This window comes from Erinaceus europaeus, chromosome 12, assembly GCF_950295315.1.
Source record: "Erinaceus europaeus chromosome 12, mEriEur2.1, whole genome shotgun sequence".
Classification (NCBI taxonomy): Eukaryota; Metazoa; Chordata; class Mammalia; order Eulipotyphla; family Erinaceidae; genus Erinaceus; species Erinaceus europaeus.
The window spans coordinates 82,303,569-82,327,056 of NC_080173.1; the positions used below are offsets into that span (position 1 = coordinate 82,303,569).

Below are 23,488 nucleotides of genomic sequence, written 5' to 3' on the forward strand. Positions count from 1 at the left end.
GTTTTTTTATCTCTAACACCATTTGTAATCTCTACACATGACCAATCCCATGCCTATTACCTCTTGAATTCTCAGTGAGTTAGGGTCGAGTGTTCTGTTTCATAAAGAAATGAAAGCTGGTTCAGTTATAGACTAGTAGTCTTCCCTCCAAAGCTTTTATCCTTTATCTCCTTTCCTCAAGCCCTTTCACTGATTTTCTAAACTCTTATCCTTTCTTACTCTCCTTTTCTCTTTCACTATGTCTTGCTAGCATGTCAGATTCATTGGCTATTCCCTGTCAGTCTTGGCTATTCCTTATACCTGGACCCTGTTCTACATCTTTTACTACTCCAGGATCTTCCTCATCTGCCCTTTATGTGCTCTTTTTAAATATATATTTTATTTATTATTGGATAGAGGCAGAGAGAAATTGAGAAGGTAGGTGGAAATAGGGAGAGAAACAGACAGCTGCAGTCCTGCTTCACCAGTCGGAAATAGGGAGAGAAACAGACAGTTGCAATCCTGCTTCACCAGTCATGAAGCCTGTCCCCAGCAGTCATGAAGCCTGCCCCCAGCAGGGGGACCAGGGGCTTGAGCCTTTGTCCTTGGGCACTGTAACGTGTGAACTTAGCCAGGTGCTGACCGCCTGGCTCCTCTGTCTGTGCTACCTCTTCCTACCTCCTGACTCTTTAATCTAGAAGTAGGCATTAAACTCATTTTATCACATCAGAAATAAAGCCCTCTCCTACACAGCACATTCTTCAGTCCCAGCTAGGCTTTTTGAAAAAGTTGCATGTACCCACTGTTTGCTCCAGTTCCTATTCACTATACAACACAGTTGACTGGATTCTGCCATTTGCTTAACAGCAGAATACTTTCCATATTGGCAAGTTCCACAGTGACATTCAGTTCTCAACTGCTAGACCTGCCGTATTTGAGGGCCTCCATGAAGCCTGTCCTTAGCTTTTTCTTGATTTCCCACATCTCCCTCTGCTCTTGGTCTCACTGAAAGCCTCTTTTTCCACGCGCTCCTGTGTCCCTCTTTTTAAAAATATTTATCCCCTTTTGTTTCCCTTTTTTTATTGTTGTCGTTGTTGGATAGGACAGAGAGAAATGGAGAGAGGAGGGGAAGTAAGGGGGAAAGAAAGATAAGACACCTGCAGACCTGCTTCACCACTTGTGAAGCCACTCCCCTGCAGGTGGGGAGCCGGGGGCTGGAACCGGGATCCTTATGGCGGTCCTTGCGCTTTGCGCCACCTGGGCTTAACCCGCTGCGCTACCACCTGACTCCCTCTGTGATTTCCTCTTAACCCTACATCTGCTGCCAAGTATGTCTGATTCAGATGGCTCCTGAGATTTCACCTCCACCTTCCTTATGGTTCTTCTAGCTCCCACAGCCACTGTCCATCACCACTGACACTCTGGCTCCTGCATTAGGCATGTGATGTCTTCACACAAGCACTTCCTCCTGCCTGGAATGACGTCTCTTCCTCCACTCAGTTTGCTCACCTCTTATCTCCTCAAAACACAGCTCAGGCAGCACTTCCTGTAAGTTTTCATTAACCACAGCTCACAAGTGGAATTTAGATACATTTTCCACCACATTCCTGTTAACACCCTGTGCTCACTTCTGAAACAGCATTACCAGGGTTCTGTAGATGGGAATTTCCCATCACTTCTCCTATTGAGCTGCTTTTGAAGACAGGGACTGAGGGTCAGTCACTTAGCTTTGTAACCCATACCCACAGTACTAGCACATAGTAGTTACAGAGATTAAGTCTACTTTTAGAGATGAGGCAACCAAGACTCAAAAGAACTGGTAAAGTCACAGAGAGACACCTACAGCCCTGTTTCACCACTTGTGAAGCTTTCCCCCTGCAGGTGGGACCAGGGGCTCAAACCCAGGTCCTTGTGCACTGTAACATGTGTGCTCAACCAGGTGCGCCACCACCAGGCCCCAGGTAGATATTCTTGAGTTGCATTAATTATAATGTCGCTAGAGGACTCCTAGGGTCTTTTCAAGAACTTCAGTGGATCGAGTACTGCAGTATAGAGCAACTGAGCCGCAGAAGTTCAGCTTGGGCAACTAAGACTTAATGGTGGAGGAAAACTGAGCAGTAATAAGTGTTGGACAACTCTGCTGGGAGGGGAATTTTCCATGTTCTCATTTAACCTCTAAACCAGTTTTGAGAGGGTCCTATTTTATGGCCTAGAAAAAGTGGGCTACCTTTTCTAATGGCTACAACAGCCATCACAGGCAGAATGGGTCATTTCCCCTAAGTCTGCTCTCTGTAATGAACAGTGCTCAAGTGAAGCCTGGTGACCGCCCTGCAGCATGTGATAGGACATTGTAATGTTTCCCTTTTAATTCTGAGAGCCCCCCAAAACCAAAGAATCCAGGGATTGACTTTGTAAGAATCCCCACCCCCCCACCCCATTAGCTTTGCTCTAGGAAAAGCTGTGATCTGAAAGCTGGACCTCATGCTAAGGTTGGACTATCTGTGGCCCTGTTTAGAGAGTGACCAAGGATGAACTCCCACCCCAGGAGCACTATTAACAGAGTCCCTAGACATTGCATCCATCAGTCCTTCTTGGACGGGACTCATAAAAACATCAGCATCTACTTATTGTTGACGGGAAGGAAATACCTTCTTCAAGGCAATCCTGTGAGCTATGAAAGACCACGGCCACTTCTTTCTATAGATAAAGAAACTAAGGCACTGAAATTAGGAACGTTGTACAGTACTGCCAGTTTATCATTGCTAAGACAGAACTAAAATCCAGGGCTCTTCTTTGGCAGAGCAAAAGCTGGTATTTGTTAGGTCCTTCTCTGCATATGTTATGATACATTATGACCAGTGTTCATCTCAAGAGTAACTATTAGTATCACTTGGGATTGTTACATGGAAGCGTTTAACAGTGCCCATTAGCTATGAGTGAAAACCACCATCAGAAAGGAGATAAATTACTGCAGCTGGTTTGAACTAGAAGTAGAGTGGAAGATAAGTTAAAAAAAAATACATTAGAGGGTGAGGATAGATAGCATAGTGCTTATGCAGAGACTCTCATGCCAGAGGCTCTGAAGTAACAGTTTCAATCCCCCAAACCACCGTAAGCCAGAGCTCATCAGTGCTTTGGTAAAAAAAAAAAAAAAAGTCATTAGATAAAAAAGTGTGATTACCACATGAACTATTCAATTAGTATGATTTGTACAGGGCTTTATAGATCACTAAAGTTTCGTTCAAGCCCCTACACTTTAGCATTCTCTGAGCTTGCCAGACTCCACCAGCAGAGAATTCATAGGTATTCTTTTTTAAAAAAAAAAAAAAAGATTTTTAAAAAACTATATTTACCTACTGGGTAGAGACAGCCAGAAACTGAGAGGAGGGTGAAGACAGAGAGACACTTACAGTCCTGCTTCACCACTTGTGAAGCTTTCCCCCTGCAGGTGGGGGCTGGGGGCTTGAACCCGGGTTCTTGTGCACTGTAACATGTGTGCTCAACTAGGTGCGTCACCACCAGGCCTCAGGTAGATATTCTTGAGTTGCATTAATTATAATGTCACTAGACGACTCTTAGGGTCTTTTCAAGAACTTCAGTGGGTTGAGTACTGCAGTGGGTTGAAACTACAGTTGTGATCACACGTTTGCCATGAGCCCAAAGCACAAAAATTATGTGCTTTATTATTATGCATATAATAGCTACTTTAAAAACTGCTATCAACAATGTTTTTGATAAGTGTTGGACATTCAAACTTTTCTAGATGACAGTTGTTAAAAAACTTACATGTCAGGAGTTTCTAAAAATCAATTGTTTTTAATACTTACTGGTATGTTTGCATTAAAAGTAACTACAAACATCTTATTAAAGTTTCCACTTTAAATGCACAATTTTACCTCATTTTATTATAAGGAATTGTTACAGAAAATGCAAATATCAATATTTGAAAAATACATTCCATTACACGGATTCCAAAGAAACAATGCTGATAAGCGCTATGGTCCTATTTGATGCCATCACTCCATACTGAGCACCACCCAAACAGTTTGGAAGTCAGGTGATCAGCCCAAATGTGTGCCTCTAGTCTTTGCCCAGCTACTGCCTCTCTTCTTGGTATCACACAGGTAAGTGCTGGTAACAACCAACTCTATACATTTGCCAAAAAAGGGCAAGTCATCAAGTTACTCAAGATTCCCGAGCTACAGAAACCAATGTTGTCAGTTGTAACAGGGTAATATATTATTATGCCACACACAAAAAGGAATTGTACAGGCCATGATCTTCCAAAGAAAAGTCTTTTAAGGCATTATGATAATTTCTGGGAATTGTTAGTTTATATCTTGTCAGTCAATTTCTAACTAAATCACGTCTGCAAAATAAGAATGTGTCTTCTAAACCCCTTTAGAAAGCTGTTTCCCTTCTGCTTGCTCTTCTTGCTGGGGTAGGAGCTTTGGTGCTTCAGATCAAGAGGTACTAGGCTTGCATGCCCAGTTCCTTCCAGGGCTTGTCTTGAGGGAAGCAATCCCAGGTCCTGGAGGAAAGCTTGTTTCAAGAGTTCATTCACAGATTCAACCTGTAAGTTCCAAGTAGGTCTGTCATGGAAATACTACACTATTTACTTGCTCATGCTACTGTCACCTGGAGAGTTGGTTCGCCTTTGAGGTCTATGCATTGTATAGTTCAATAGTGTTATTTTCTCTATATTAAAGAAACCTAGATGGTGACCAACCTTCTCTAACTGTAGACTTTCCCTCTACTCCATACCTTTGGAAAAAACTGGTACAGTATTGGGCCAAGGAGACAGTATAATGGTTATGCAAAAGACTTTCATGGCTGAGGTTCTGAGCTCCCAGGTTCAATCTCCAGCACCACCATAAGCCAGAGCTGATCAGTGGTCTGGTCTTTCTCTCTGCATCTCTCTCCCTTTCATTAAAATAAAATAAAGTTTAAAAAAAATCAAATAAACTTAGCACAATATCATTCAATATACCAGGTGTGGGATGTGAATTGGGAGGAGTGGTGAACCCACAAGCACGCTGATCTCCATGCAGGGACCCCATTCAGGGAGAGGCGTGAGGAAGCTGAATGGGGAGGTCAGAAATGACTCAGGGCTCTGAGGTAGAGGACCTATGGTCTCATGGACCCCACTCCTGGAGAGAATATGGCAAGGGAGCTGTGCAGTCTAATCTAGCCTCTACTCAACTGGTAATTGGGATTGACAGTGCACAAGCAACAAACTCCACAGGGAACACACGTTCTAAGACATCATTCAGCAAGACACCACCAAAAAGATAAAAGTGAGAGTTAAAAAGTCCTAAATGTAGGCACTTATGTTTAAGGGAAACTCCTGTGTTAGAGGATCATAGCAAGTTAGTTTTAGTCATTTGATTTATATGGAGCACATGGTTTGTACCTTCATTTTGTTTAAAGAAAAGGCTGTTAAGAATACACTGTATATTCTGGTGATAAGCAAGAAGCAATCAAAAGCTAGTTCAATATAGCAATGGTGACTGAAGCAGCAAGTTCTATTTCAATAAAGTTTAGTCTTCCTGGTCTACTCATTCACACTTGGCAAATTTCTGAATGAGTAAAAATGAACTTCTGCTACTCGTATTAAGCTATGTATTAAATGGCAATAAGAACAGCCAGGCAGTTCTTTTGTCAAGTCTTGACAGCTTGAAGAGCACAAAGGAGACTGAACATGTACAGTCCCAGCCAGGGCATTGCATGGGGAATCCCACCAAGGCAGGTGCCACTCAAGGAATCTGCTGAGCGCAGTCCATTGAGCATCAGCAAAGTCAAGGAGATTTCATAAGATCATGGAAAGGTGCTCATTTCATTCATTTCATTTCTAGCTCTACGGGAATGCACTCTGAAGCCAGTGTACAACTCAAAACAATAGTTCTGGGACTCGGGTGGTAGTGTAGCAGATCATGCCCCTGGCTCCCCACCTGCAGGGGAGTCATTTCATGGGGGGTGAAGCAGGTCTGCAGGTGTCTATCTTTCTCTCCATTTCTCTCTGTCCTATCCAATAACAGCAGCAGCAGTGGCAACAATAACAAGGGCAACAAAATGGGAAAAATGGCCTCCAGGAGCAGTGGATTCATAGTGCAGGCACCGAACCCCAGCAATAACCCTTGAGGCAAAAAAATAAAATAAAAATAGTACCACCAATCATGACTGCTCAGTACTATAACTATCCCATGTCTCTGGAAACAGAAGCTTGAGTTAACAGATTTTAAACATGATCTTAAGTGCAATCAAGAGATAAGACTTAAATTGGTATGGTAGGACAAAGGCATCATCAGCGTCATCCTTGTAAGTTCCTGTCCTCTCTCTACCATGTATGTTGAGTATAAAAGTACCGATCACCTCAATTCATACCAGAAGCATAATGATCTCACTTTCCATTTACAGAATCGAATCACCTAAGTTCAACCTTCTTTATAGCCCTATTCGGGCAACAGAAACTGAAACCTGACCACACACCTCACATGATCAAGTGTGTTATTTTTCTATAAAAATTTGATATGAAATGCTTCACTGATTTTAGGGGACAGGGGACCTCTTCTAGGTAAAATTCTCTTTTAAACATTGAACACAAGCTCATTAACATAGAAAACATATATCTTATAAATCACAGAAATATGAGAAAAAAAAAAAGTAACACTCTGGTTTACCAGTTCATTTTACACACAAATTTAGACAACAGAAAGTAAGTCTACAGCAACATTGAGAACATACCTCTATCTAAAACAAACAAGCTATTGCAAAATATATATATATATATATATATATATATATATATATATATATATATATATTCCCTTTTACACATATATCCATACCTCATTAATGCAAAACAAATGTAGTGGTCATTAAATGTCTGAAAGCAAAATCAGCATGTCTGACTGAGATCATTAATCTCAGAATATAAATGCACAACACACTGTTCATCTCAGGTTTGTTTTTTGTTTGTTTTTAGCAGTGTTAGAAGTTTCTTTTTAAATGTGCATAAAAAAATAAAAAAAAAAAAAACTGGCCAAACTTTCAAAAGAGAAGAAGCTTAATACCTCAGGGATAATATATATAAGTACTAGCAGCAACTAAAGCCCAACAAATTCTGGGGGCCTTGTTCATCATACAAGGCCAAAACCGAATCACACATGTTTGGCCAGGGCCTTGGATAGCTGACTGTATAGGGCAGGACAGAATGTTAAGGAGACTGGGACTAAGGACCAACAGCTCTAATGTATCTAACTAGATTTCAGCAGGAAGCATTCAAGTCAAGGAGATGGGGTTTCCCAGCTTGACATGAGGGATTTCCCTTTTTATCAGTTGGCTTGTGTGACTCTTACTCCACACACGACAGTCTGCAGAAGTTGTTTTTGTTTAAGACTCAAATGCATGGGAGTGGTTTTTGAATATGGTTTTTTAAATTGGAATCAACAATAATGTGACTCTACAGAAAGTGCAGCACAGGAAAAGTGCATTTCCTCCACCACTTTCCAGCGGCAGAGTGACTGACAGGACACAGCAAGATGAGAGTGAACCGGCTGCAAGGAGGTGTCAAGCTGCCAAACTGCACTCCTGACACCTGAGTGACATGAATACTGGTAAAGCTTTCAGTTGTTAAGGCCACAGTTTTTCAGCTCTCATCTTTGAACCCTGTTTAGAAAGATTTCACTTTTTTTTTTTTTTAAGGGATAGCTGATGAAAAATACAGTTTCACTTTTACAATAACAACAAAACAAATTCAGGGCAAGAGGATCCTATTCACTTTATGAAAACACTGTGCAGAAAAGTCCACAGTCACTTACGCAGAGTAAACTCAGCTCTCATTGACAAGCCACACACCAGCTCTGCCTAGTAAGTCAGCCCAGAGGGGAAGACTTTGTGAATGCTCTTGAGAGGGACACTAAGCTACGGAAAGGGAAAATGGTTTTGGATTATGTCCTTGTATGTTGTTAGCAGAAAGAGCCTAATTCCTATCATATTTACCAGTTAGGCTAAATGGCCTGGTCCGATCTGTGAACTTGGTCGCAGTCTGACACACTGACAATCATACAGAATCATTCCCGTGGGGTCTATCACACCGTGGTCCTTAATTATTCCAGTCTATTGCCGCAGGAAGACTGCCAGCTCCTGCTCTGGGTGGGGTCAGGCTGGTGAGCAGAGCAGCTGCTGGGGAGACCAGGGAAATGGTATGGACATTTTGGGGTCTCACTAAGAGACTCCTCCCAGAGTTAGTACATCAAAGCAAATGTTGCAAACTCGCACAGGCTTGTTCAGATCAAATTTTATAATAGGAATCTCCTTGGTCGAACATTTGTGGCAAAGAAGACGTCCGCAGTGACGACTGTGGAAGCAAAGAAAGGGAGCATGAGAAAGGCACTAGAGAGCTGTCACAGCAACAGGCGCACAACTGCTGGTCCATGACAGCAAAATTCTAGTCAACAGTTAAGCTCAAGCGATGCTAGAGAAGGCTCTTTTCTATTTCTTTCTTTTTTTAATATTTATTCTCTTTTGTTGGCCTTTTTTTTTTTATTGTTGTAGTTATTGTTGTCTTTGTTGTTGGATAGGACAGAGAGAAATAGAGAAAGGAGGGGAAGACAGAGGGGGAGAGAAAGACAAACACCTGCAGACCTGCTTTACCACCTGTGAAGCGACTCTCCTGCGGGTGGGGAGCCGGGGCTTGAACTGGAATCCTCACGCTGGTCCTTACGCTTTGCGCCACCTGCACTTAACCTGCTGTGCTACCGCCTGACTTCCCTCTTTTCTTAAATTTCTTAAAAGATCAAGAGCAACTCAACAATAGTGAAAAAATTGTGTTTTGGGCGTCGGGCGGTAGCGCAGCGGATTAAGTGCACATAGTGCAAAGCACAAGGACCGGCCTAAGGATTCTGGTTTGAGCCCCCGGCTCCCCAACTGCAGGGGAGTCGCTTCACAAGCAGTGAAGCAGGTCTGCAGGTGTCTGTCTTTCTCTCCCCCTTTGTCTTCCCCTCCTCTATTTCTCTCTGTCCTATCCCAACAACGACGTCAATGACTAAGAATGATAATAACCACAACAACGATAAAACAACAAGATCAACAAAAGGGGGAAAAAAAAAGCTTCCAGGAGCAATGGATTTGACAACAAGCCCCAGCAATAACTCTGGAGGAAAAAAAAAAAAATGTGTTTTTAAAATGGGAACAGCTCTTTGACCCAGAAGCCTGTACTCAGGCTAGAAGTGTACTTCTAATGAGGACAGTAATTCAGCCACTGAAACAGGAAGCCTGGGGAAGATGAGGCAAGTCCTGACAGGCTGCCTGAAACCAGTGAGGAGCGCTCTGCAGGGAAGTCACTGGTCTCCACCCACCCTTCCTACCCCAATCTCTCAGTACAACCCTGGGACACACACTGATGAGCTCACTGCTCCATTCAGTCAGGTTCCACCCGTGAGAGTGCACAGGCCTGGAAAATGAAGCACTGCGTCAGTGGCAATCCCCTCAGTCCTCTGGGAAATGATGGTGCTTATGTGTATGTCTTTTTTTTTTAAACTACTTTTTAAATAGATAAGAGACGGAGAAATTAAAAGGGATAGAGGAGATGGGGGGGGCAAAGGAAGAGGAAGAAGAGAAAGAGAAGGACTTTGGGAGTCAGGCACAGCGGGTTAAGTGCACGTGGCACAAAGCACAAGGACCAGCTTAAGGATCCCAGTTCGAGCCCCCGGCTCCCCACCTGTAAGGGAGGAGTCTCTTCACAGGCGGTGAAGCAGGTCTGCAGGTGTCTATCTTTCTCTCCCCCTCTGTCTTCCCCTCCTCTCTACATTTCTCTCTGTCCTGTACAATAACAACAATAATAACTACAACAACAATGAAAAACAAGGGCAACAAAAGAGAAAATAAATTAAAAAAAAATTAAAACAAAAGAAAGAAAGAAAAGAAAGAAAAAAGGACCTGAAGCACCATTTCATCGCTTGTGAAACTTGCCCCCTGCGGGTAGGGACCAGGGGCTTGAACCCAGGTCCTTGAACACTGAAATGTGTGCCTTCTACCGAGTGTGCCAGTACCTGGCTCCTTACGTGTAAGTGACTCTTACCAATGATGTTTTCGAGTTGTGACTCCAAACTTGGCAGTGCACTCGTAGCAGTTGGAACCATCACACCATGGAGGCTCCTTGGATAGCATATCTGGAACACAGGCATGAGAAGGAAGGCAAGTTCCTGTCAGGTAGTCAGTGTGAAAGAGAAGGGGAAGCCGGGAAACAGGAAAGCAACACACCACAGAATGACTTGAGGGATGAAGGGGTAAACCATTCTAGCTGTACTACAGAAAGCATCACAGAAAGAATATGAAAACCAGCATCTGATAGGCAGGCTGGGAGAGACGGAAATGGTGTATGAAGTAGTGAGAGAGAACACAGTGTTAAAAGAGTGCAAGACCTGCATGCCTGGAGGCCACAGGTTCAATCCCTGGCACTTCCGTATGCTAAGTGGTGCTCTGGCTTCTCACTCTCATAAAGGTAAATCTAAAACCAAAAAGCAAATAAAGAAAGAAATAAAAACAAGCAATAACAAAAACCTCAAAGTAGAGAAATGGCACAGTATCTGTGTGGTGTGTAGTCAGGAACAGTTACTATGGAGAGAAAAAACACAAGAGTCAAATGGTAAGAAGAACAAGGAAGAAAAGACCCAAGTACAGGAGACATTAAGGAGGCCGACTTCAAGATCTGGTGAATGAAGTGAGGTTGTGAGGGGGAGAGAGGCAGCAGGAGGAAGGGAAGGTGATGGACGCTCAGGTTTCTGCATGTAGTGGCTGAGTCTGGTGGGACCGCCAGCAAAGCAGGTGAGGAGTTGAGTTTGAGTCTGCAGAAGCTACAAGGCATTCCGACTGGGAGTTAGCAACGCAGATAGTAACAACTACTAGTTTTTCTTTACTGAACATAACTGTAAGCCAGGCTCTGTTCTGAGTACTCTGGACACAGCAGGAGACTGAGCTCAAAGGGAAGGATCGGCACACGAGTCAATCATTCCCCAGGCACCGTCTGTCTGTACAGTGATAGGCTCCCACTTAAAGGCCAATGAAGTTGAAGGCCAAGAGTAAACCAAATATCATAAAAGTACTATGCTTGTGCTGGGGAGACAGCATAATGGTCATGTCAATGACCTTTACACCTGACGCTCCCAGGTTCCCTAGCACCACCATAAGCCAGAGTTGAGCAGTGCTCTGGTATAAAAAAAAAAAGAAAAAAAAGGAAAGAAAGAAAGAAAGAAAGAAAGAAAGAAAGAGAGAAAGAAAGAAAGAGAACTGTCTCTGCCACAAGCCAGCTTTGTGACTTTGGACAGCGACATCAAGTTCAGTAGATAGTTAACACTACTGCTTACACTGTACAAGTAGAGAGCAAGCCAACTTACCTAACAGTCTAAACAAAAGTTGCTTGGTGGCAACTTGGTAGTTGAAAATGTTGACTCCCTGGTTATTATTCACTCCAAGACGAGCCCCAGATCTAACAATGGCGCGGCACAAGTTGGCATTTCCTTTCATGTATGCTAAAAGCAGCACTGGAAAATGAAAGCACAGGGAGGGATGCAGACTGGTGTAGACTCTATAGAATATAAACAGTGTGGAGAGTCCTCAGAGAAAAATGGAATCACCTCATGCTCCAGCAGTGCCACTCCTTGGCATATAACCAAAGGACATGAAAACACTAACGCAAAGGGACACACGTACCCTGTGTTCATAGTTCCTTAAACCACAAGTGCCAAGGGTTGGAAGCAACCTAAATGTCCACTGACAGCAGACTGGATAAAGAAGTTATGGGACAAGAGAAGGAGGACAGGGAGAGGAGTAAGGGTACAGGGGCTTTCAGGTCCTGGGGCAGGAGGATGGACTAAATTTGGGGGTGAGATTTGTTTTACAAGATACCTATCTCAATAAGATGAGAATTGTACCCAAATATCATGATACCATACCATAAGCCATTAACCTCCCAACAAAAAAGTAGTAGTAGTGGTAGTTATGGGGTATATATTCAAGAGAACACCACTCTGCATTAAATTAAAGATGATATTGTGTCCTTCAGGACAAAATAGATGGTGATTATACTTAATGAAGTAAGCAAGTTAAAGATAACTACTGGATGGTTTCATTCATGTGGAATACAGGGAATTAAAATAGATGCACTTGCGAACAAAAGAAGTGACCAAACTTTCTCTAAGACTTTGTGAGAATTCTTGTGGTGGTGCTGAATGGTGGTAGGGGGATGAGTGTCACAAAACTTTGGTGTTGGCTACATCATGGCACCATATCCCTGTAATCTTATAATCTGTGAACTATTGTTAAATCACCAATACTTTTAAAGTAAATAATGAGGTGTGTCTGGAATTTTGTTTCTGCAAAACGTAAGCAGTGTGAGACAGGACCAATACCTTATTACACACCTGTGTTTCCTTCTGCATCTGGCTTATCCAGGGGATACTCGGGCATGCACTCTACGAAGAGGTCAAAGACAGCTGCCGCATTCTCTTTGCCGTACTGTCCCAAAATGTGCAATGGCGACTGGCCTCTGAGGAAACAAACCATTGGAAAAGTCATATATATGTCCCCAGATATTTTACAGAAAATAAGTGGAATTTTCTGAGTTCTGACGGAGCTACAGAGCACTTAGTGGGGGCCAGGCAGTGGAACACTGGGACAAGCACACATGACTGTGCAAGGGCCTGGGTTCAAGCTCTGACTCCCCACCTACAGGGGGAAGAGGGGAAGCTTCACAAGCAGTGAAGCAGTGTTGCAGGTGTCTCTCTTTCTCTCTTCCTCTCTCTGTCCCCCTCCCCTCTCAATTTCTCTCTATCCTATCTAGTAAAAAGAGAGGGGAAGGCAAAGGAAGGGCAGGGGAGGGGAGGGAGGAAAGGCTGCCAGGAGCAGTGGGTTCATTGCGCAGGCACCACCAGCAATAGTCCTGGTGGCAATAATAAAATAAAAGAGTGCTTAGTAGGCCAAAAGAAAAAAAAAGATCTTCCAACAGAGACTTTTCAAAATGAAAAAAGCTAGGGCGCCGAAGGTTGATCCAGTGCCCCAGTAGCATGTTCTGCGGTGTGCACTTGGGGCTGATGCGAGCTACCAGAGGCCACCAGCTCTAAGGGGCAACCCTGGCCTCAGCTCAGGAGCGAACACACTTACCTCAGATTAAAGGCTTCAGCATCTACAGTGCACTCAGTCAGAAGGGCTCGGATGTTGTTCAGCCGCCCATGCATGACAGCGAGATGGAGAGCTGGGGAGTAAATCCTCTTACTGTGCAAGCCCCGAGGCACATGCAGAATATCCCAACTCCTTCTCACCCTCAGGATACTCTCTCTAAATGTGGTGCAGCCAAGGGGAGCTGACAAAGCCTCTTCCTTCCTCACCATCTACCAAGAATGAGCCACGAAAGCCACCTTGTATGGTTTGCTTTATGCTTCTGTAATTAATCTACAGGGGAGATTAACGGCTTCTCAAGAAGCCACGTTAGACTTTCAGAGTTGCCACTCAGATCAGGAGGCTGTTCAGGACATGCTGGATGCCTGGTTTAGGGTATTTCCTGTCAGAACTTTGCTTCTGTAAAAGCTAACATCCCTGAACAACAACAATAAAAGAAAGCAAAACAAAAAAGCTATCATCCCTCGAGGGAAGCGTATATAAAGGGTCAGTGAAAGTCCTGCTTAAGGTACTGGCCACAAAGGGATGACTGGGGCTTACCATTGTTGCCATTCTCATCCACAGCAGCAAAGTCTACTCCGTTTTCCAAGAGAACAGAACAGATTGTGGGCAGGTCCTGCTGGGCAGCAAGATGGAGGGCCGTCTGGCGGTGCTTGGTCAATTCATTCACTTTGGCTCCTGCAAGAAGCTGTTAAAGTTGACTAGATGAGTATCCTCTCTACCACAACCAGCTAAGATCTCATTCAGGTCAAGCCCGCCCATCTTCTGACACCCACAGAATCTGCCCTTCTGGCAAAGCAGGGAGCAAAGGGAGCACACGTGAGCTCCCTAGTGAGCATGAATGAGTAAGAGGCACTAGGCACATCTACTCTGTATTCAAAGTTAAACATTTTTTAAAAAAATTAGATAGGACAGAGAGAAACTGAGAGGGGAGGGGGAGATAGAGAGGAGAGATAGATAGACACCTGCAGACCTGCTTCAGTGGTTGTGAGTGACCCCCCTGCAGGTGGCGAGCCGGGCACTGGAACCAGGATCCTTGCATGGGTCCTTGCGCTTTGTACTATGTGCGCTTAACCCACTGCACCACCGAACGGCGCCCAAGAAAACTTTTCTACTCGACACACCATATGCAATTTCCACTCTCTGCATCTTTGCTCAGATTTCTCCACTGCTGGGTGGCACGATGTTGTATTGGCAAAGGTGACTCCAGAGCCAAAGACGAACAGTTCAGATTCCAGCCATACTATTGAGAAGCTGACAATCTCAGGGGGTGGGGAGTGGGAGATGTGGATTCTTTCTGACCTTGAGCTTTGTCTCTTCTGTTGAAAATGCCCCACATTGCCTCCGGGTGGTTTTGAGAATTAGAGAGGGATGGCTCACTTGAAGAACCTGCTGACACCAGAAACTAATCCCCCTTCACTTGCTATCCCCACTGTGTCTGCCACCTGCGTGAGTCCTGCTCACGCTCAAGGACTCCTGCACACGCTCTGTGTAACCAGGCTTTCCCCACGCTGCAAGCAGTCATGTCTCAGTGGCACTTACCAGATTGCGGACAATGATTTCTGAGCCTGCCTGGACAGCAAGATGCAAAGGGGTCAGCTTAGAAGCATCCTGGACTCTGGAGTTCACATTAGCCTGGACACTGATCAGGAATAGGACGCTTTCAATGTCAGAGTTCTGAACTGCCAGGTGAAGAAAATTCCGGCCCTTGTTATCCACCTAAGGCAATGAATGGACCAAAGTAAGAATCCAAGGACTGACAGGTATCTCACTGGGTAGGGGCGTGCATCACCATGCAATTAGCCATGGGTCAAGTCCTGGCACTCCATGAGAATGCCAGAAAGTGAAAGGAAGCTCCAGTGCTGTGCTGCCCCTCTCTTTTACTCAATGAAAAAATAGACACAAAATGACCTGAGAGGTGGCACAGTAGATAAAATGTTGGACTCTTAAGCACGAGGTCCTGAGTTTACTTTCCCACATCATATGTACCAGAATGATGCTCTGTTGTTTTCTATATCTCTCTTCTCATTAACAAATATATATATTTGCCTCCAGGGTTACTGCTGGGGTTTGGTGCCTACACTACAAATCCGCTGCTCCTGGAGGCTGTTTTTTTCCCCTTTTTGTTGCTGTTGTGGTTATTATTATTGTTGTTGATGATGATGTCATTATTGTTGGATAGGACAGAGAGAAAAGGAGAGAGGAGGGGAAGACAGAGAAGGGGAAAGAAAGGTAGACACCTACAGACCTGCTTCACTGCCTGTGAAGCAACTCCCCTGCAGGCGGGGAGCCGGGGGCTTGACCCAGGATCCCTGGGCCGGTCCTTGTGCTATGTGCCATGTGCGCTTAACCCACTGTGCTACCACCTGACCTCCAAATAAGTACTTTTTAAGTTGTCCCCAAAGCAGCTAATGAGAGGCCTGTGCTCCACAAATAAAATAAGAAACCCAAAATAAGAATAAGGCTGGCTCCTGAGCCATTTACAGTAACCATGTAAGAGGTTACAGTGTCATCCTTCCCTTGGCTGCAGGAACTTAAAAACTAACATCAAGGGACCTGGTGGTGGCGCACCTGGTTGAGCGCACATGTTACAGTGCTCAAGGACCTGGGTTTGAGCCCCTGGTTCCCACCTGCAGAGGGGGAGTCTTTGCAAGTGGTGAAGCAGTACTGCAGGTGTCTCAATTTCTGGCTGTATCTACCCAATAAATAAAGATAATAATAATTTTTTAAAAACTAACATAAATGCTACTCTCTGCTTGCCTACCCAGACAGCTGATCTGCTCTGTATCTGCATACAGGACCACATGCGCTTGGTCACACCCACATGGTCAGGGAAAGGAAGTCACTGCACTAATGCAAGTTACCTTGGGTTGCTCTACTAGAGAACTGGATTTGGAAAGCCAAGAAAGAGACAACCTGGAGGAAAAGGAAAGGAAGGCACCAAAAGATTGGGATATTCAGAGAAAGGCAAAGATGAAAAGCAGAGCTGGGAGTTTATTGCTTTGGCTAAAATAAGCATTCAGCATCCTAACGCTGCAGGTGCCAAGCCAGAGTCTCAACTCTAGACAGTCCAAATTCTTCAAAGTCTTCTCTTTCACCAAGTTAAAGGATACTAGTACACAATGGGAGATGCTGCTCTCATGAACTTAGGACAGCACGTCACACACTTTGTTACACTGATGTAAAGCAGACAAAAAAGCTCACTCAAATCAAACCACAGATGAGACTATAGTAACAAGAGCTAACTATGTGTGCTCAGTGAGAAAGAAGTAACAGAGATATTAATGTAATAAAGAACAGAACATTCACACATGTGCAGATACACACCAGGAAGAGGGAGGATATGAGACGCTATCTTTACTCCTCAACATTTCACACTTTCTGAGAGCCTGTTTGGAGGTTCTAGCAGGGGAGCGTAGCTACTCGTATACCCTCGACCGAAGACCGGTCCATCTCTATTCGGGGAAGGCCATCCTCTTCGACTGAGTGCACAGCTTCGGGAGGGACACACATGGAGCAGTGAGGGAGGAAGGGGACACCCGCCTAGCCAGCCAGATCAGCCAAATCAACCCTGGCGATCAATGGGGTGACAGATGTCGCAGCCAGATCACCCTCACATCCAACATTTTACACTTTCTGAGCAAGGATAAAGTTGAGTTACATAATCATGAAGTCACCTTCCTCACTTCCTATCAGATGGCGCTTGAAGGAATCATCATGTTAAGTGAGATAAGTCAGAAAGAGAAAGGCTGAATGTGGGATGATTTTAGTCATGGGCAGAACTTAAGAAACAAGAGCAGAAAGGGGAAACACAAAGTAAAACCTGGACCGGTGATGTATTGCACTAAGGCAAAGGACTATGGGAAAGAGGTCGGGTAGGGGAGCAGGAGGAGGGGCTTTCAGGCCTTGGAACAAGATGATCAAAAAGGACCTAATTTGGGGTGAGGGAGAGTGTTTACAGACATCTATTATGGCGAGATAGGAAGTTGTACCCATGTGCCATCAGCTTCCCAATTAAAAAAATAATTATACAGTTAAGAAATACACAAATGTGGGGCCAGGTAGTGGCACACCTGGTTAAGCGAACACATCGCAGTGCTCAAGGTTGCAGGTTCAAGCCTGTGGTCCCCACCTGCAGGGGGAAAGCTTCTCGAGCGGTGAAGTAGAGCTGCAGGTCTCTCTGTCTCTCTCCCTCTCTATCTCCCTTCCCCTCGCAACTCCTCTCTGTCTCTATCCAATAATAAATAAACAACAGAAAAAATACACAAATGCTTAAGAAAAATGAAGGGATATAGAGAAGCTAAAATAACAAAAGCAATAGTTTTCAACCACACCAGAGCGTTACTGCATTTACATTCCAAATTTCCATTTTACTTTCATGAATGGTTCTTGATAAATCTTGGCAATGTTCTGAGTGCTGGCTAGTTAAGTCTGTGTAGGACTAACTTAATCAGGACAGTTGCTACTGTGCTGTCCCCCAGAAACTGTCGCTGTAGACCAACAAGTTACCATGAAGAGACTGGTCATGAGCCAACAGAGAACAAGGACAACGAAGCCTGCTGAATGACAACAAATTATTTTCACCAAAACACTCTGAAAGTTGACTCAATATCATACCAAAAGCTCTTCTAGTACAATTTACATGTTTTAGAGACATTCATTATTAAGGTAAAAAACAGCCAAGCCAAAGCAAAGAGTGAGCTCAGTTGCATGCGCCACAGAATTCTTATTACTGGGTTTGGCCAGCTCCCACTTCCTTCTACATACGGCAGCACCGGGCATCTGAAACACAGGGCAGAGGAGTCAAATCTCATCCAACACTGACAGGACATCTGAACTCAGCGCCATAGACCGTTCGGCCATCCTGCCTTGCTATGACAGGACATCGGAGTGGCCATATTTGAATTGAAAAAACAAACATCTTAGAGTTGAGGGGACATCTCTGTAGCAGAACTTCAGACTTCAAAGCATGAAGTCCCGGTTTGGTCCCTGAAACTGCAGATGCCTGAGTGATGTTCTGTGGCTACTCTTGCCCCCACCCCACTTGAATAAACCTTTAAGACATAGACAGAGACATCTATAAAGAGGAGGCCCGTTTAGTTGGTGACATTTCTTTAGCCTCCATATAATAGCTTCTGCCATGCTCAGGGAACCACAGAAAATGTTGGGTGATGGGGCTGGGTGGTGAAACACCTCGTTGAGTGCACGTGTCACTGTGCACATGAGCAGTGAAGCAAGTGCGACAGGTGTCTCTGTCATTCTCCCTCTCTATCTCCCCAGCACCTCTGAATTACTCTCTGTCCTATCAAATAAGAAAAACACAAAATTAATGGCCACCAACAGTGGTGGATTGCACCTAGCACCAGCAATAATAACCCTGGCAATTAAAAAAAAAAAGGTATTAATAATAAAAATAAAAAGAAGAAGGGCCAGACAGTGGGCCATCTGTGCACACAGTACTATGCACAAGGACCCATGAAGGATTTGGATTTGAGCCTCCACTCCCCACCTGCCGCAGAGACACCTCACAAGTGGTGAAGCAGGTTTGCAGGTGTCTATCTTTCTCTCTCCCACTGTATCTCTACCTCCCTAATCAATTTCTCTCTGTCCTATGGAATAAAAAAAAAAAAGAAAAGAAAAGGTTGGGCCTCACTCACCTGTTCAGCAGCCCCAGGCTCTCGTTTTAGGATGGCCTCAGCTGCCTTGTTGTTCTTGTAAGTCATGGCACAGGCAAAAGGGGTCAGGCCTTGTCGGTCTCGCACATTCAGGTGGATATCAGGGTGAGATATCAACAGCTGAATAATAACACTGTGTTGGTTGCTGATGGCCACATGGACAGGGGTTCTTCCTTCTGAATCCTAAGGAGGCAAGGCCAACACTTCAATATCCAAATAAAAGACCAAACTCAGGGAAGTGAAAAGGGGGATGACTTTCATTTACTCTATTTTAAGACATATATTTGTTTATTAAGAGACAGGAGAGAGAGAGAGAAAAATAGTTCGTAAATGGATAACATTTCTCAGTTTTCCACACTACACAACCCCTACTAGGATAACTTTCCTTTTTTTGCCACCAGGGTTATTGCTGGGGCTTGGTGCCTCCACTATGAATCCACTAGAGGCTATTTTTTTCTCCTTTTGTTGCCCTTGTTGTTGGATAGGAGAGAGAGAAATGGAGAGAGGATGGGAAGACAGGGGGAGAGAAAGACAGACACCTGCAGAGCTGCTTCACCGCCTGTGAAATGACCCCCCTGCAGGTGGGAAGCCAGGGGCTTGAAGTGGGATCCTTATGCCGGTCCTTGCATGTATGCTTAACCCACTGTGCTACTGCCCGACTCCCTAGGATAACTTTTCAAACATGGTATTGAAAATCAATACTATCACCCAATATTTGAAATCAGCTTCTAAAGGGGCCAGACAGAATTTACTGATCATCATTCCCCATTATACCACAATCAGTGACCCAGGGGTGACAGCAGGCTCAAAACTAATATACTTGGTTCAGAAAATCTGTAGTCAACCCCATCTCTAAGTTATAGCACCCCTCATGTGGCTACAGAGCATCATACATACACTTTCATAGGCAACAATGTTGAAAAACAAAGAAGACATAACTCAGGGGGGTACTCAGTTGAGCCAGTAGATTTTTTAAAAATTTCATTGGAGGATTAATGTTTTATAGTCAAGAGTAAAAAACAATAATTTGTACATGCATAATATTTCCAAGTTTTCTTTCTTTTTCTTTATTCCTTTTTGTTGCCCTTGTTGTTTTTATTATTGTTGTAGTTATTATTGTTGTTGCTATTGATGTCCTTGTTGGATAAGATAGAAATGGAGAGAGGAGGGGAAGACACAGAAGGGAAAGATAAGACACCTGCAGACCTGCTTCACTGCCTGTGAAGCGACTCCCCTGCAGGTGGAGAGCTGGGGGCTCGAACCGGGATCCTTATGCTGGTCCTTGCGCTTCGCACCACATGCGCTTGACCCGCTGCGTTACCGCCCTGACTCCCATTTCTCAGTCTTCTATATAACAATACAGCCCCCACTAGGTTCTCTGCCACTTTTTTGTTGTTGTTGTTTACCAGAGTACTACTCAGCTCTGGTTTATGGTGATGTGGGGGATTCATGAGAGTTTCTTTGCATAACCACTATGCTGTCTCCTACCACCTAGAATACTTTCTTTTAAATTTCTTATTATCTTTATTCACTTATTGGAAAGAGACAACCAGAAATCGAGAAAGGGCATGACAGAGAGGGAGAGAGACACCTGCAGCACTGCTTCACCATTTGTGAAGCTTTCCCCCTGTAGGAGGGGACCAGAGACCTGAATCTGGGTGCTTGTGCACCGTAACATGTGCACTCAGCCACGTGCACCACCACCTGGGCCCCCAGAATATCTTTCTTCCTTTCTTTCTCCCTCTCTCCCTCTCCCCCTCCTCCTTCCTTTCTTCCTTTCATTTTTGCCTCTCTGGGGTTTGGTACCTGTATATGAATCCACTACTCTTGGAAGCCATTTTTTTTTGCCCTTGTTTTTGTTATTATTATTGTTGTTATTGCATAGAACAGAGAGAAATCAAGAGAGGAGGACGGGAAGACAGAGGGGGGGGAACAGAAAGATAGACACCTGCAGACCTGCTTCACCATCTGTGAAGTGACTCCCCTGCAGGTGAGGATCCAGGGGCTCGAATCGGGACCCTTACACAGGTCCTTGAGCTTTTTGCCATGTGCGCTAAACGTGGTGTGCTACCGCCCGGCCCCCAGAATACTTTTCTGATACATAGTACTGAGTTTGGAACTAGAAGGAAACCGTCAATGGAAATCTATAATAAGAAAAGGCAGAGAAAAATAGAACAAAAAAAGAACAGAGAGGTAGAACAAGTGTTCTTCATGCTGTAGAGAGGAAAAAGGCACAAAGAAGAAAACTCTCACCCTGATGCCATCACATTACGAGGCGGGCTGTATATTCATCTGTTTGTGCCTTTATCCATGGGTAAGGCAGAGGTCTAGGAATGGAGGATCTACCAGGCAATGGAGGTTCTTTGCCGTAAGAGGAATTCCCCCAATTTGAGTTACCATCTGTCTCTGCAGGAAAGAGCAAGTCTCCGTACCTGTGCATTTACATTGGCACCAAATTCCAGAAGACACTGTACTGTCTCTTCCAGTCCCCAAGACGCTGCCAAATGCAAAGGGGTCTGCCCATCTCTGGCCTCTTCCTCTCCTTCTCCATTAGCACCCGGTTGCCTGGGACTATTTACATTGCAGCCACTGAGAGGGAAAAAATAAAAAGAAGACTTTGACAGTCATGCTATATCTAACCTAAAAAATCCAAAACAAAAGCTACATCTAGCAGGGGGTGCTGTCCTTGGTCTCAAATACTAGTATTTTGGTTCAACTTTTATGAACTCTCCTACAACTATCCTCAGGGCCGCTTGGGCATCAGAGTTGTTAAAAACTCCTTGAGGCATCTACATGTATTCTAACATCTGGAACCACTTATTTTAAAGGCCTCCTGACTAGCCTTCCCTGTCGCAGATGCTGCACTCTGTGGAGGGCCATGGAGGTTATGAGTCATGCATCTCACAGGATTCTACAGAGGCCACTCCAACTTCCCGACTTCAAGGTGTGAACTGATCTCATATGACCATGGAGCCCATATGGCTGGCAAAGCAGGGAGGTGGCTTAGCTCTGAAGTTCTTTGGTACACAAGTCCCTCTCCTTACAAATAAACCAACTTGAAATAACAGAACAGTGACCTCTATGAACCTGAATAATGAATGTCAAGCCTATGCTTGTTAAGCCTGTAGGCAGATTAAAATAAGAGCTAATTTGCAATAAGCAATATGATTTTTTAAAAATAGCATTTTATTTATGTATTTTCCTTTTTGTTGCCATTGTTTTTATCATTGTTGTGGTTATTATTATTGTTGTTATTGATGTCATTGTTGCTGAATAGGATAGAGAGAAATGGAGAAAGGAGGGGAAGAGAAAGATAGACACCTGCAGACCTACTTCACTGCTTGTGAAGTGACCCCCGCCCTGCAGGTGGGGAGCCGGGGGCTTGAACTGGGATCCTTACACTGGTCCTTGAGTTTCGCACCATATGTGCTTTACCCGCTGTGCTACAGCCTGACCCCCCAAACAATATGATTTTAAAGAGATACTTAGATCTCTCTCACCTGCGAATAAGAAAGCAGGCAGTGGACTCATTGTTTTCATCAATGGCCCTGTGCAGGAGTGTCTGGAGGCACCCACTAGGTCCTGGACCCCAACAAGTGGCATCACAACCATGTCTGACCTACAGAAAAACACAGGTTATTCCCAATATATTTTCTAGCAAAGACAAACATTTTTATAATCATCTTTGTGCTCTCAACATATCATTAGATCTGTCTGTTACAGGAATCTGTACCACTGATTCATTTGTACACACACAGATGAAGTTAAAATATCTCTGTGCAAGTTTTACAACAGGTTCTATGGAACAGATTTGGGCACCGTCAGAAGCTGTGTCCTCGAGAGCTATGACCAGTACAAGTGCATACACACACTCACAAGCTCAACAGCAGCAACAACAAAACTGTATCTGTCATTAACAGGTAACCCCAATAACTAGACAAAATTCTCATGTGCGGGGAGTCGGAGGGTAACGCAGCGGGATAAGCGCATGTGGCGCAAATTCTCACGTGCAAAATACCTTAGCCTCACATTTGAGGCCCTCCAGAAAGTTAAAGAAGAACTTGCAGGGTTACCTCTGCCTTCTGAGCAAGGGAGACAAACCTGAGCTTTAGGAACTTATCACTATGGTGACAGTGAGCACAGCCCATATCACATTACCCGTCTCGGAAGAAAGGTCTCAACTCTGGCCACTTGGTAGTTTTCTTGACAAAGACAGTCTAACACAAAAGTGTTGGTGAAGAACTTCCATACTATTCTTTAGTGTGACTTTCAAATGCTCGTCATTGGTTTATTTTGTTACATAGCTCATTTCATGCCCCTTGTGGCAGTAACAAATTCCGGCCTGGTGTAAATACGCCGGTGTGTAAATAGAGACCTACGTTGAGCTTGTCTCACCAGAGTGGATGCGATGTCCTCCAGGTTACTTGCCAATGCAAGCCACAGAGGAGGGTTCCCCTTCTCATCTGGCACAGACATGTCAGCTCCTCGTGTGCATATGGCATCCACAACAAGTGGGAGCTGGTTTCTGATGGCCAGCTGAAGAGCCGTTTCCCCATCCCGAGTTCTGCAAGGACAAGCACAGCAAAAGCATGTTTGTAGCTGGTGCCTAGTATACGGGATGCCCCTCAGGCAATGCCTTTTGCTTTGTCTCTTTTTTT

The 23,488-nt window shown here is 44.4% G+C and overlaps 1 protein-coding gene and 1 long non-coding RNA gene across 2 annotated transcripts in view; one reads left to right on the forward strand and one right to left on the reverse strand.

The window, feature by feature from the left end:
• Positions 1-23,488, forward strand: part of LOC132542034 (uncharacterized) — a 460,964-nt gene that overhangs the window by 395,927 nt on the left and 41,549 nt on the right. The gene's annotated exons all lie outside the window — the stretch shown is intronic.
• Positions 3,865-23,488, reverse strand: part of ANKFY1 (ankyrin repeat and FYVE domain containing 1) — a 56,415-nt gene continuing 36,791 nt past the window's right edge. Inside the window, exons 14-24 of the mRNA XM_060204168.1 lie at positions 23,226-23,394; positions 22,331-22,449; positions 21,263-21,419; positions 18,813-19,013; positions 14,698-14,874; positions 13,696-13,843; positions 13,141-13,231; positions 12,402-12,526; positions 11,376-11,522; positions 10,061-10,151; positions 3,865-8,338 (exon numbers count right to left, since the gene is read on the reverse strand). Of these exons, the coding sequence (XP_060060151.1) occupies positions 8,206-8,338; positions 10,061-10,151; positions 11,376-11,522; positions 12,402-12,526; positions 13,141-13,231; positions 13,696-13,843; positions 14,698-14,874; positions 18,813-19,013; positions 21,263-21,419; positions 22,331-22,449; positions 23,226-23,394 (1,558 nt within the window). The 3' untranslated portion in view covers positions 3,865-8,205. The remainder of the gene's footprint in view (positions 8,339-10,060; positions 10,152-11,375; positions 11,523-12,401; positions 12,527-13,140; positions 13,232-13,695; positions 13,844-14,697; positions 14,875-18,812; positions 19,014-21,262; positions 21,420-22,330; positions 22,450-23,225; positions 23,395-23,488) is intronic.